Raw genomic sequence first — 12,704 nt, 5'->3', positions numbered from 1 at the left:
AAGTTCATCTGCAGGGATTGTAGAGTCTATGAACAAAGGTTTTGTACTAGATTTGAAACTTCTCTTTATTATAGTAAATTGCTTTTCGGGAAGGTTTACCCTAGGTTTTTTTTACTGTGAAACTAGTTTATTTCATTGATTTTCTTGGGTTATCATATATTGTCTTATTTACTATTCCACTGTGCATGATATTGATGTTAGTTTGTTTTAACAAGGTTTATTCATAATAAATCTAATTAACAACTTGGGTTTAAAACTTGTTAATTCTATCAACCGGGGTCTAAATTTCCCAACAAACCCATGTTGTCATACTGGAAGGTGCACATAAGAGCTTTATTAAAGTCTCTTAATGCAAAAGTATGCTTCTCAATAGAGGTCAGATGGCAAAAGCCTACGAAGGAACCATCAAATGGAACACTTGAGAAAAATAGTGCTACAAATTTTAATAGTAGAGTTTTAAATGCTATTTTGAATGATGTATTTGAAGAAGTAATTCGGAGGATATCGATTGTTGTTGTGGCAGCAAGCATTTAGTTAGCCATATTAGCAACTTTCTTCTTTAAAAAATGACAGTATGGACCAAAATGAAAACTTATTTAAAAAGAATTAGGCTAAATTGCAAAAAAGACCCCTTAATTTTTAGGTCTTTTGATTTTGTCTCTTAAAATTTCAAAATTTTGATCTGCTCCCCTAATGTTAGAGTGTTGCTTTGATTGGCACTCCCTTTGTTGAAACTCGTGATGATGTGTCTATTAAGTGACACCTCAATTTTCCTCTTGTATTAGTTAATCCAATCAAATATTGCTATGTCAATTAATTATGCCATACAACTTAAATAATATCAAAAACCTTGTAAAAATTAAAATAATTGTCTAACTGCACAGATCTCCTATAGGGGTTGAACTACGGAAAATAAGTTTATGTGGCACTTAACGAAAAATATGGACGAAGGTGCTGCTGATGCAAATGAAATAAAACTTCAAGAGGTAAAATCCAAATACTCCCAAACTTTAGGGGATAAAAAATCCAAACACCCCTAAAATTTAAAGAATAAAATTCAAATTTAAAAATTTCAAGGTGTAAAATCCAAACACTCACAAACTTCAAAGGGTAAAATCCAAATTCTAAAATTTTAGAATATAAAATCCAAACACCCCCAAACTTTAGGAGTGCTGTTTGTAATTTAGCTTGCTTTAAAATTTAATTTACTTGAAATAGTCAAATGCACATTATTCTCATTAATGAGAGGGTTTACATAAGTTGAAAGTTCAAGAGGAAATTGAGAGGGGAAAAAGGGCTGTGACTTGAGAGGATATAAGGCATGTTCGTTAATGTTGTGTGAGTGGGGCAGCAATGCTATCATAGCCACAAATGAATTTCCGATAGTAACGGGTTAACCAAAGGAACCCGCGAAGTGCAGTGGTATTCGCAAGAACTGGCCAAGTTTCCATGCTATGTATTTTCATTGGATCGGCAGCAACACCTGTGGCACTAATAACGTGGCCCAAATAATCCACTTCTTTCCGGCCAAATAAGCACTTAGAATGATTGACAAATAATTGATGTTTCAGCAGAGTACCCAAAACCATATCTAATTGATGCTTCCTCCATCGTCTCTAAAATAAATATTTGCTGATTCTTGCATCAATGCCCAGGGCTGAATCTCTCATCACAGTTGTAGCACAACCCCTTTTCCCTTCGAGCTTGCATTTTAGCCTAAGAGAGTTTCTTGAATGTTGGATTGGTTATAGGTCACATCCCAGTTGTAGGTGGTAAGGTAGGTTTGACTAGTGTTGGAAGTAAAGAAGGCTTGTATGGAGACGTTTATGGTTGGGAAAATTTGGCAAATGTTGGAGTGAAAATTGCGCGCCGCATTCTTTGTAATTTTTCTTCTTGTAATCAGCCTAGGCTTGTGGTGTGAAGCAAGGTAATGGGTCGAAATAGTTTAACTTCTGATCCTATCTCCTCCTTCAGTCCATTGACATAGCTTTCGACTAATGCTGGTTAAGGCCATTGACGGACGCAAGCAGCTAAGCGCTTGAACTGTGTTTGATACTCTCGTACAGTTCCTGTTTGCTGTAGCTTAGCAAGAGCTTCGTCAAAATCTTCAAAAATCCGAAGGTCCAAAGTGGATGCACAAGGCACAGATAAACTCCTCCCACTGCACATTTGGTTGAGACTGCTCATACCATTGATACCACTGCAAGGCTACCTCTTGTAGGTGAAAAGATGCTAGAAGCACCTTACTGTCTTCTGATAGTGGAAAAATTGTTCAGTCTTGTAAATCCACCTGGTTGGGTTCTTCCCATCAAAGTGAGGAAAATCCAAGCATGAGAATTGGGTCTGTATGCTACCATGATGTGTGCCATGACTTTGTTGTCCAGAACATTCTCCAGTTTCATGATTTTGGATAATGGAACTAATGTCTAGGCCACTGTTGTTGCTGGGCTCATCGATTTTAATACCTTTTGCCTCCATAGCTCTGGTCATTTTAGCAATGGTGATGGTAAAGGCCTCCAGTCCTTCTTTCACAGTAGTGAATTCCTCTTTTTAGGACTCAAACTGGTGTTGAAGAGAATGGGTGCTAACCTCCAAGGCCAACACACGATTGTCATTGGTGGTTGATCGTGTTTGTGGTGGGTTGGTCGACATTTGGCTCTGATACCGAATGCAGTAAACTGCAATTTGATGGATAACTTAGTCGTATTCGAGGTGACTACCCTCCTAGAAATTATAGGGAGAGAGAGAGAGATATTTGGGATTAAAAGAGATAACCAATCCTATCTAACAGAGTCCTATCACAAGATAGCTCCTTGTCCTAATTCATAATTCAAATAACAATTAACAATAATTCAAACGATACTAATCTGCTGCAAATAACAACTAATCTTGAGGCAATATCCTTATCTTCTTAAATTCTTATCTCTAGCCACTTTCTGCAATTTCACCACTTGATTGCATGTGATTCCCATTTGGCTCCACGTGAACTTGAGACATAACACAAACATTGTCTTTTCATCTAGCAATGACAATTCTTTTACAGCCACAATCATTAGACATGGCAAAATGGGTCAGAATTTTTTGACCCAACTTGACCCGACTTGAAAAATACTCAACTCAAACCCCCCCTTTTTTTTACTTGAAGTAAAAATGGGTTGACCCATAACCCGACCCATTTTTTTGTCGGTTAACCCAACCCGACCCGAACCCGAACCATTAAAAAAAAAAAAACAAAAATATTTTGGGTAAAAAAAATAGTAAAATTAAGACAATATTGGTTTAATTGTTTATTGTGAGTTTTGAGGAACATTTGATACATTTACATAACTACATGAAAATTAATTGAAAGATAAATGGTAGAGCATTCTGTAATGAGTAAAGATTTTTAGATATCAAATAACAAAGTACATGCCAAGATAATCTAGTTACAGTGGAGTTAAAAATATAGATTTAAAATTGTAGACATGTGAGAGAAACATTCACAAGTGTGAAAATAGTGAACCAAAGTATCAAATTAGCATAAATTATGAATGTTTAGACCTATTTTTTTAACAATTTATGTCCAAAATAACAGCTTTTCAAAATAAATTATGATATTTCCTAGAGTGTGTGTTGCTTAACAATAATATGATATTCATAAAAGAAACATGTATAAATAAGTAAGTAATCAAACTTTAATGTATATCTCAAATTGAAATAGAGTGCCAACCATAATTGATAATAGATTATAAAATTAATTTTCAAGATTGTAAATTTCTTATTTTGTATATTTGTTTTACTTATCTTTGTGTTATTTTGTTTTAGATAGCAATGTTAAGATTTGTATAATTTTAAAATTATTGAATAAGTAATAAATTTAACTGAGTTCATTCTTGATATAAGTGGTGAATTTAAAATAATGCATTTTACATCAACTAATTTGTTGTATAACTTTCCAAATGGCAATATATGCTATTTTCTTTATAAAATAAAAATAAAAAAATTCATATGAAAAATACAGGTCAACTTGACCCGACCACAACCTGATTGACCCAAGCATGTTTTTAACCCGCTTAAAATGACTCGTTTTGACCTGTAACCTATTTGACCCACAACCTGATTGATCCGACCTCAACCCGACTCGACCTGCCCATTTTGCCATGTCTAATAGTCATACAAGATCAATAGTCATTATCAAACCATCTAATTTGGACACATCCTAGAACCCTCTAGCTAAGTCAATTAAATTTGCTACCATCACTAGTTGCTAAGCTACCTTATTCGGCCATGGTTTAAACTTTAAAACCCAAATCAAAGTTATCCAAGGGTCATTCTACACATTTATTTGTCGCATGCCCCACTAAATAGCATAATCCTTAGCATCTTTACTATTCTTCACCCATCTATATCCAAGATGCTGATTCTCCTTTTAGCGAATTCGCAATCATGCAATTTTGCTTTAAGAATCTGAGCAAAAAGCTTGTGTGGCCCTGATACCAACAGCCGGCCAAATTTGACCAACAAAGCTGACAAAGTTCTTCACAATATTTAAGAGCAAGGCCTTCGTTGTTTCCATCAGCTTTTGCTCGCCCCAAAACTTTCTTACTATGGGCACCCATTTCATCACATACCATAGTCATGCTCATTTAAGAAGTTTATTTTTACCAGTTTCTTATTAGGTTTAAAAAATAACTAATGCAAAAGTACAATTATACCGTAAAATAGTAATTAAAGTTTAAAAAGTTGTACATAGGCTAAATTAATTAATTAAACTGAAAGTAAGATGTTTGGAGCAAGAAAACATGGTATATTATAGCCGATGGTGACCACCGCACACTCTTGGTGTAATGATCACTCCACAAGTATAAGTACTTGTGGAGTGTGGGGGATAAGGGCCGGGGTTTAAGTCTTCATGAAGGAGCCTCACACACATATACACTTAGATTAGACTAGAGTAGAATACTATCTTGTATAAAAAAAAAAAAAANCCATAGTCATGCTCATTTAAGAAGTTTATTTTTACCAGTTTCTTATTAGGTTTAAAAAATAACTAATGCAAAAGTACAATTATACCGTAAAATAGTAATTAAAGTTTAAAAAGTTGTACATAGGCTAAATTAATTAATTAATAAAGTAAAGTAAGATGTTTGGAGCAAGAAAACATGGTATATTATAGCCGATGGTGACCACCGCACACTCTTGGTGTAATGATCACTCCACAAGTATAAGTACTTGTGGAGTGTGGGGGATAAGGGCCGGGGTTTAAGTCTTCATGAAGGAGCCTCACACACATATACACTTAGATTAGACTAGAGTAGAATTCTATCTTGTATAAAAAAAAAAAAAAAAAAAAAAATAGCCAGGTGTGGAGCTAGAGGTGGGGTGAGGGGGGCACCTACCCCCTGACTCTTAAAAATTTCATGTATAGTAGTGTCCGTTTGGCTTCAGACTAAAAAGTCAGCTTATTTTACTATTCAATTTATTTTTGCTACTATTTATGAACTCCACTGCACTTTTTAGTACTATTCATGAGTTATACTATACTATTACAGCTAACTTTTACCTTTATTTACAGTACTTTCAGCAAAATAAGTAGATTCCAAACAAACTCATACTCTTAATTCTTAAGTAGTTACTCACTGGCATAGAGAAAAAACTAAAAAAGGACTCCCACTTGGTTAAAACTTGAAAGTGACTCTGACATGCGAAAAAGAAAAAAACAAAGTTTTCTCAAACATCAAACTGTATCACTTTTTCACCTATTTTACTTGTGTTGTAAGTAGCTTTTGTCTTGTCCCAAGTTTGACACTGTTTCACAATTTTTTTTTTCACCATTTTCGCCATTAATGATACTTTTTACAGTATTTTATTGTTGAATGATGCAAGAGATACTATAAATTTTACTACTTATATATTACAAATTGGTATGTCACCAATTACAAAAAATAATTTCAAACACTTATTCATTATATATTGTTTAAGTAACACTAATCACATTTTTACCACATCAATTTTTAAACTTCTTGTTGTAGATTTTGTAGTGCGAATTGGTTTTTTTATTTATTTTTTATTTAATTTAATGATATGAAATATATTTATTTCCTATAATTATTTATTTATTTTGTTATTATTATCAATTAATATTTTTAGATCAATTTCACTTTAAATAATATTTTTTTAATTTTGCTCCCTTTGAACCAAAATTCTGGCTCTGCCACTAATTAAAGCTATAAGTCTAAGAAAAAACATTAATTTTTTTGCAACTTTCTTTACAATTACTAACATAATATGTTGTAATTAGCGTATAATAAATGTAGTATTAGTATAAAAATTATAGGGTAAATTCTAGATCTACCTTGAGGTTTGAGGTAATACCAAACACATCCAGGATAATTAAAAAGCAACCATTTTAGTCCTAGAAGACAAACGCCGTTACAAGGCGTTTGTTCACTACACAAAACAAAATTTGCACTTTTATTTTTTATTTATTTTTTATTATTATTATTTTTTCATTTCCAAGGCAACAAGTTCAGAAAATGTACCCCACACCATCTGTTCCTGCCAGGCCAAAATCCTCACATTTGAGTCCAACATGTTTTCATCATTTTTGCTCTTCCCAAGAGCAACAAAGGGCTCTAAATCTAAACTAGAAGAAAATAACCCAAGTCAGTTGGTTCAATGGCTCTTTTTAGACTTCATTGGAGTTAGAATTTCAACTCTCACTCAAAAAAAAAAAAATTTGGACTGAGCAAAGAGAAAGAGGGCTTCTGTTCAAGTTTTAATTTGAAGAAAGGTACAAATTAGTTCTTGATATCAAAATATAGCTAAACTTCTTGTAATGGAAGAAGTATTAATTACTTGAAAAATAGTTGATTTAGTTTTTGTTCTGGTTTCTTTTGTAGGTTCTTCTTTTAGCAACTTGGCTCTTTTGCTTGGTAATTTCGACTCTTCTGGCATGTAATCTTGGATTTATTTTTTTCTCTAACTTATAGTTTTTGGTATGTAAAGAACTTTATCTTTATGGAAATGAAACAATAAACACTAAAAAGAATTTGCAAAATGCATTTAGGCTAGTGGGAACAAAGGAGTGCGGGGTACCTTTCTAAACATTCATTCTTGGAAATGGGAAAAAAGCTGTGCAGCTTTTGTTTTAGGTGGAGTGAACAAACGGCATGATAAAGGTGTTTATGTTTAAGGACAAAATGGTTGCTTTTTAATTGTCTTAGATGTGTTTGGTATTACTTCAAACTAGTTGTTTGGAATTTACCCAAAATTATATTATGAGTCAATCTTACAAGACATCTCTTTAACATATGTGGGTACTGCATGTTGTGAAAAAAATGTCTAATAAGGCAGTCTGATAATATACCTTCTTGTGTTAATGGTAAACTAAGATGAAAATAATTTTACTTCAATCATAACCAGTCATTTTAGTCCACGCGAAAAAGGTTACTTATGATAGGAATTCTGAACTCCAAACCGTTCACCTACTGATCAGTTAACTATTTCAATGGCTACCAGTTCAAAGCCACAATTTTGTCTCTTCTCACCACTGCTTATTCTTCTACCTATATTATCTTCTGGGTCGCTCAGTACTGTTACAGGCCATGGGTTCTCAATAGAAGAAGCAACTGTACATGACATCCAACTCGCTTTCAAGCAAAACCAACTCACCTCAAGGCAACTCGTTGAGTTCTACCTAAAACAAATACACAGACTTAACCCAATCCTTAAGGGAGTCATAGAGGTGAACCCAGAAGCACTACACCTAGCTGATAAGGCCGACTCCGAGCGCAAATCAAAAGCATCTGGGTCACTCTCTGGGTTACATGGTATTCCTATTCTGCTCAAGGATAATATTGCAACCAAGGATAAGCTGAACACTACGGCTGGCTCTTATGCACTGCTAGGCTCAGTGGTGCCTAGAGATGCTGGAGTGGTGACCAAGCTGAGGAAAGCTGGGGCTATCATCATAGGAAAGGCTAGCTTAAGCGAGTGGTCTCAATTCAGGTCGTTCTATGTACCCAATGGTTGGAGCGGCAGAGGTGGCCAAGGAAAGGTACGTGACTTGCATTGATTCCATGTGTAATAGTCAGATTGTATGGATTGTTCAGTCCCCGGTGTCTATTCGGTGAAAAGTGAAGTTACTGTACACCGATCACAAATTGGCACCTAAGAATGTCGTAAAATTAGGTGTGATTTAGTGTCTCCATAGAGTTCTTCTTGTTCATTCAGTCTAATAACTTTTACTTCAATTATTAAATTATTTTAAAAGGTTTATTTTTCGTCAATTTTGTCCAATATTAGCAAATGGTGCTGTTTTGTTTTGCTTTTTTTAATTGAAATCACTGATAAAATTCTCTCTTTTTTTCCCTGAAAACATGAGTTGTGTCATTTGATAAATGGTGTTGTTTGATTAGTATTATTATTTTTAAACTATAAATGATATTTAAATGGCTTCATTTGTTAACAGATTTGGAAAGAACTTGATTGACTCATTTTTGACAATGCGGCTTATTAAATTGTCAAAAATTAGACCTAAGGACTAATTTGATAATTGAAGTAAATATCAATGTACTAAATTGAATTTTAACCTTAAATGAATGTATATTGCACAGTACACATCTTATGTCGATTTGAGCTATGTAAACAGTAGCATGTACAGTTTTAACTGCAGCTTTTTTTCCCCCTTGTCTGTTATAGTTTTAGGGGTTATATTAAAAACGTTTGAAATTGTTATAGGAGAAAGAACGTATGAATAAGAATGTTGAAACATATTTAGAACTTAAATATTCATCCAAAAATATCATATAATCTGGATTTGGCCAATTTTTCTTGGTATGTAACCAGAATTGGATGAAATAATTAACCATTGGATGTGCATGATAGTATGTTATAAAAAGAAAGACAGGTACAAGCTGCTAACATCAATGTTTTGTGATGGTGTGCAGAATCCCTATGTTCTATCGGCAGATCCATGTGGGTCAAGTAGTGGATCAGCTATATCAGTGGCTGCAAATTTGGTGGCAGTGTCTTTGGGGTCTGAGACAGATGGCTCTATTATTTGCAGCATATAACACCTCAAATTTATGTACTTATATTTGTTATTTGAAAGTGTTTTAAATTTTGTAAGTTTTTTTTTCCTTCAAGGACACATATTTCATTTTACATTCAATTATTATATAAGACAAGATATTTGTTATATGTAATGTGTGGTTGTAATTTGTTTCTAGTACTCCTTACAACGGTTCGTTATCTATACATTTTGAATGGTGTAAAAGCTAGTAGATATAAGCATGGTTTTAAAAATTGGACCGGCCGGCCGGTTCAACAGGAACTAGACACTAATCCAGTCCGATTATTGTTAAAAATCAAAAATAGAAGAAACCATTAAAAATCGGAAACTGCCGATTTAACTGAGAAAACCGAAAAACCGAAAATCAGTACGGTTAAACTGGTTTTTAGCAGTTCTTCATTAAACTACAGATGCTCTGTTTTTTTTTTTTTAAATAGAGAGAGAGAGAGAGAGAGAGAGAAAGAGAGATTTTGTTTCGGATTTGAGAGGAGAGATTTTGATTTTGAAAATGTTCTCAAGCTTGAAGTGGTGAAGCCCAAGACACCAACAGTGACTCCAAAAACATTAGATCTCCTATTTTTGTGTTGAGGAAGGAGCCCAAAACGAAGCAAATTTATATATGATTTTATCTGTCCGCACTCCGCACTCTGTTTCAGCCTTTGTTTCTGCTCTTGCACATACCCTTATTGATGAGAGAGACAGAGAGAGGGAGAGAATATTGAAGAGGGAAATCCGAAAATTAAACTTTAGCAAAAAGTGGATAGGAAAGAAACTTTTAAGTCCAGAGAGTTGTTTGAAAGTTCGAATAAATGTATGGTGGGTATGATATAAACGTGTAAGTGTAGGATAGGTGGGAAAAAAGTGTCAAGTGGGCAGTAATATTGTTACCCCATTGGTAACTTTACTTCTGAGATTGATTTACAATGTAAGTAACGTATATATTTTCTAATTGTTCACTGTACCTTGTTTTTTTTGGTTGAATTTTTTATGTGGTGTCCAAAAGTAGGTAAGTTAAAGTTTAATTTTTATTTATTAAATTTTTAGTTTAATAATACTAGTTATAAATTATTTATTATTTTTATAATTAATAGTTATTTTATTTATTATTATGACATCATAACGATTCAACCTGTTGGACATGGTGGCCAAAAACGGTAAACACTCCCTATTTTGGTTCTTTCGCGTTACGGTTTTTAAAAACTATGGAATATAAGTAAATTTTAAGTAATTTTTTATATATATAAGTAAATTTTCATTTTATATTAGAAAAAATAACAAAAGAAATGGAAATTTTATCAAGAATCTACCAACATTATGCTGAGAATGTGATATATTTTCAATAAATCAGCTCATCTTTCTACACAAACCATTCCTCCAATGCATTGTTNAAATGGACCTAGTGGACTGAATTGGACTAAATTAGACCGAATAGACCAAATTGGACCAAATGAACTGATATGGACTAAAGTGGATCTAACTGGACCAAAGTGACCTGAAGTGAACCAAATGGATTGAAGTAGACTAAACAGACTGAAATGGACCAAAATAGACCGAATGGATTGAAATGCTATGACGATATGGCTCAACATAAGCGTAGCAACAATAAATACTATGTTTTAGCTTTCACCTTTTAAATATTATATAGATTGGAATTATATGACCAATTGGAATTGAGCTTGTGGGTGAAAATTTTTAAAATTTTAGTTTCTCCTTTACTAACAGACTTATTTTTACAGCAACCACAAATTCCTTATTTATTTTAAGTGACTATTAGTGGCAGTGCAATGACCCCAATAAGCAAATAAAATATCTATTTTGATATCGAAGATTGTAATAAAGTTACCCAATAGTGTCCTGCCTAGGAGAGATTGGGACGACTTCAGAACGGCTTGTGAGACCAATTGTTGGCTTAATGCCCACAACTGAGTTAGAACTGGATGGGTACCCGGCATATATGCCGGGTACCTCACAGGGAGGCGGGCCCCACACACTATGGGCCCCCCTCTATGTGAGGTACCCGGCATATATGTTGGGTACAGCATATAAAAATTGCATAAATTTAGAAATATAATATATTTTATCAATTCTACTTTGTTAGAAAATAATCACATTATTTTAAAAATTATTTGGGACTAATACTTGTAATTCTCATCGACTATTTTCATTTTTCACTTAACAAAAAAATAAATTGTCAATTTTTCTCGCGTATCACAAGAGTTTGCAACTAGTAAGGTTAAAAGGTACACTTCTATTTATCTAAGCAACCATAGACAATGCACTAATTGATTTTAAATATTCTTGGGCCTTAACAAAATATTTTAGTTCATAAATATACAAATATATATATAAGTTGATTTGTGTGTATACGTATATATATTGTACTAATTTTGAAACAGTACATCGGTATGACTAGTACCAATATATTTTATTCTCCTGATCAGACCGAAAGTCTTTGATACAATATATCCGTATTGTCTACTTTGATTTGAACTTTAAAGAACACACAATTTGCTTAAGTGCATAATCTAATAGGTATCGTATCAAATAGTCAGCAGCACCAACCATGAGAAATCCACATGTTCATAAGTGATGTGTGAATAATAAAAGTTGGATACCGTAGTCAGTTGCTAGATATTGATAAGGGGGCATTGAATACATATGATGAGCTACAACTACAACAATTTCAGCAACAAAAAAAAAAAGTTACAACTACAACAATGATTAAAGATCCTAACAAAGCTAGGTTAATAGCTAATGCAAACTTAACAATTTCGCTTGAGTGAGTTTTGAGTGAAAGACTCGGCAAACTTTTTGTCTACTCTGAATGTTCCACTCCAGTAAGTCTTGGTTTCGCTCAAGTGAGTTTGAGTTCACTTGCAGCTCTTGACAAGCTTTTGGCCAAACTTTAATCTCATAATTACATTGTGTTTGTCACATGTAACATATAAAACCTAACGAGTAATATTATGTGTAATTTTGAAAGATATACTCTATCTTGATTTTTTTTGAACTTGATTTTCTTGTATGATAATGTTATTATTGTGTTAACTGTCATCATTATAATTCCCCTCAAGATATGATGATTACCTAAACAAAAAAATCTCTCATTTCATGTTGGATAGAACAGGCCTATTTGCAGGACTATATTAGATGCTGTTTACGTTCTTGATGAGATTGTTGGTCTGGACTACAATGATAAAGCAACCATTAAAGCATCAAAGTACATTCCACATGGTGGCTATAAACAATTTCTTAAGGTTAATGGGCTTAAGGGGAAGCGATTGGGAATAGTGAGAAAACCCTTTTACAATTTCGGCAATGACATCTTCTTAAAAAAAATATTTGCACAGCATCTTGATACACTAAGGTACGTAACTTAACATACAAGCTAGAAATTTGCCCTATCTGATGTACTATCCTAACTTGATACATAATTTTCCACAAAATTTCAGGCAAGAAGGTGCGATTTTGGTGGACAATCTTGAAATAGCTAACATTGATGTTATCTTGAATATTGGCACCTCGGAAATGACAGCATTGAAAATAGAGTTCAAACAGGCCTTGAACAAATATTTAAAAGAACTGGTGGCTTCCCCAGTGCGTACCTTGGCTGATGCTATAGCCTTCAACAAGAAGTTCTCAGATTTGG

The 12,704-nt window shown here is 33.5% G+C and overlaps 1 protein-coding gene and 1 non-coding gene across 2 annotated transcripts; both read left to right on the top strand.

Moving 5' to 3' along the window:
• Positions 1-7,399: 7,399 nt before the first annotated feature.
• LOC136061216 (probable amidase At4g34880) lies at positions 7,400-9,056 on the top strand. Its single transcript, XM_024042340.2, has 2 exons — positions 7,400-8,038; positions 8,931-9,056. Exons 1-2 carry the CDS (start codon positions 7,490-7,492, stop codon positions 9,054-9,056), a joined length of 675 nt encoding a protein of 224 aa, XP_023898108.2. The 5' UTR covers positions 7,400-7,489.
• Positions 9,057-12,187: 3,131 nt separating this feature from the next.
• On the top strand, positions 12,188-12,704 carry LOC112009980 (uncharacterized). The gene is made up of 2 exons (XR_010624444.1): positions 12,188-12,422; positions 12,508-12,704. It is a non-coding gene; the product is annotated as an uncharacterized LOC112009980 (transcript).

The sequence above is a fragment of the Quercus suber genome, unplaced genomic scaffold (assembly GCF_002906115.3).
Source record: "Quercus suber isolate HL8 unplaced genomic scaffold, Cork oak 2.0 scaffold_446, whole genome shotgun sequence".
Taxonomy (NCBI): Eukaryota; Viridiplantae; Streptophyta; class Magnoliopsida; order Fagales; family Fagaceae; genus Quercus; species Quercus suber.
The sequence above is the reverse complement of the archived record's forward strand: the minus strand, read 5'-3'. Positions and strand labels throughout refer to the sequence as shown.

Coding starts and splice junctions, on each gene's coding strand:
- LOC136061216 (XM_024042340.2), top strand. CDS start 7,490: ATGGCTACCAGTTCAAAGCCACAATTTTGTCTCTTCTCACCACTGCTT. Junction 8,039..8,930: donor GCAGAGGTGGCCAAGGAAAG/GTACGTGACTTG, acceptor GATGGTGTGCAG/AATCCCTATGTTCTATCGGC.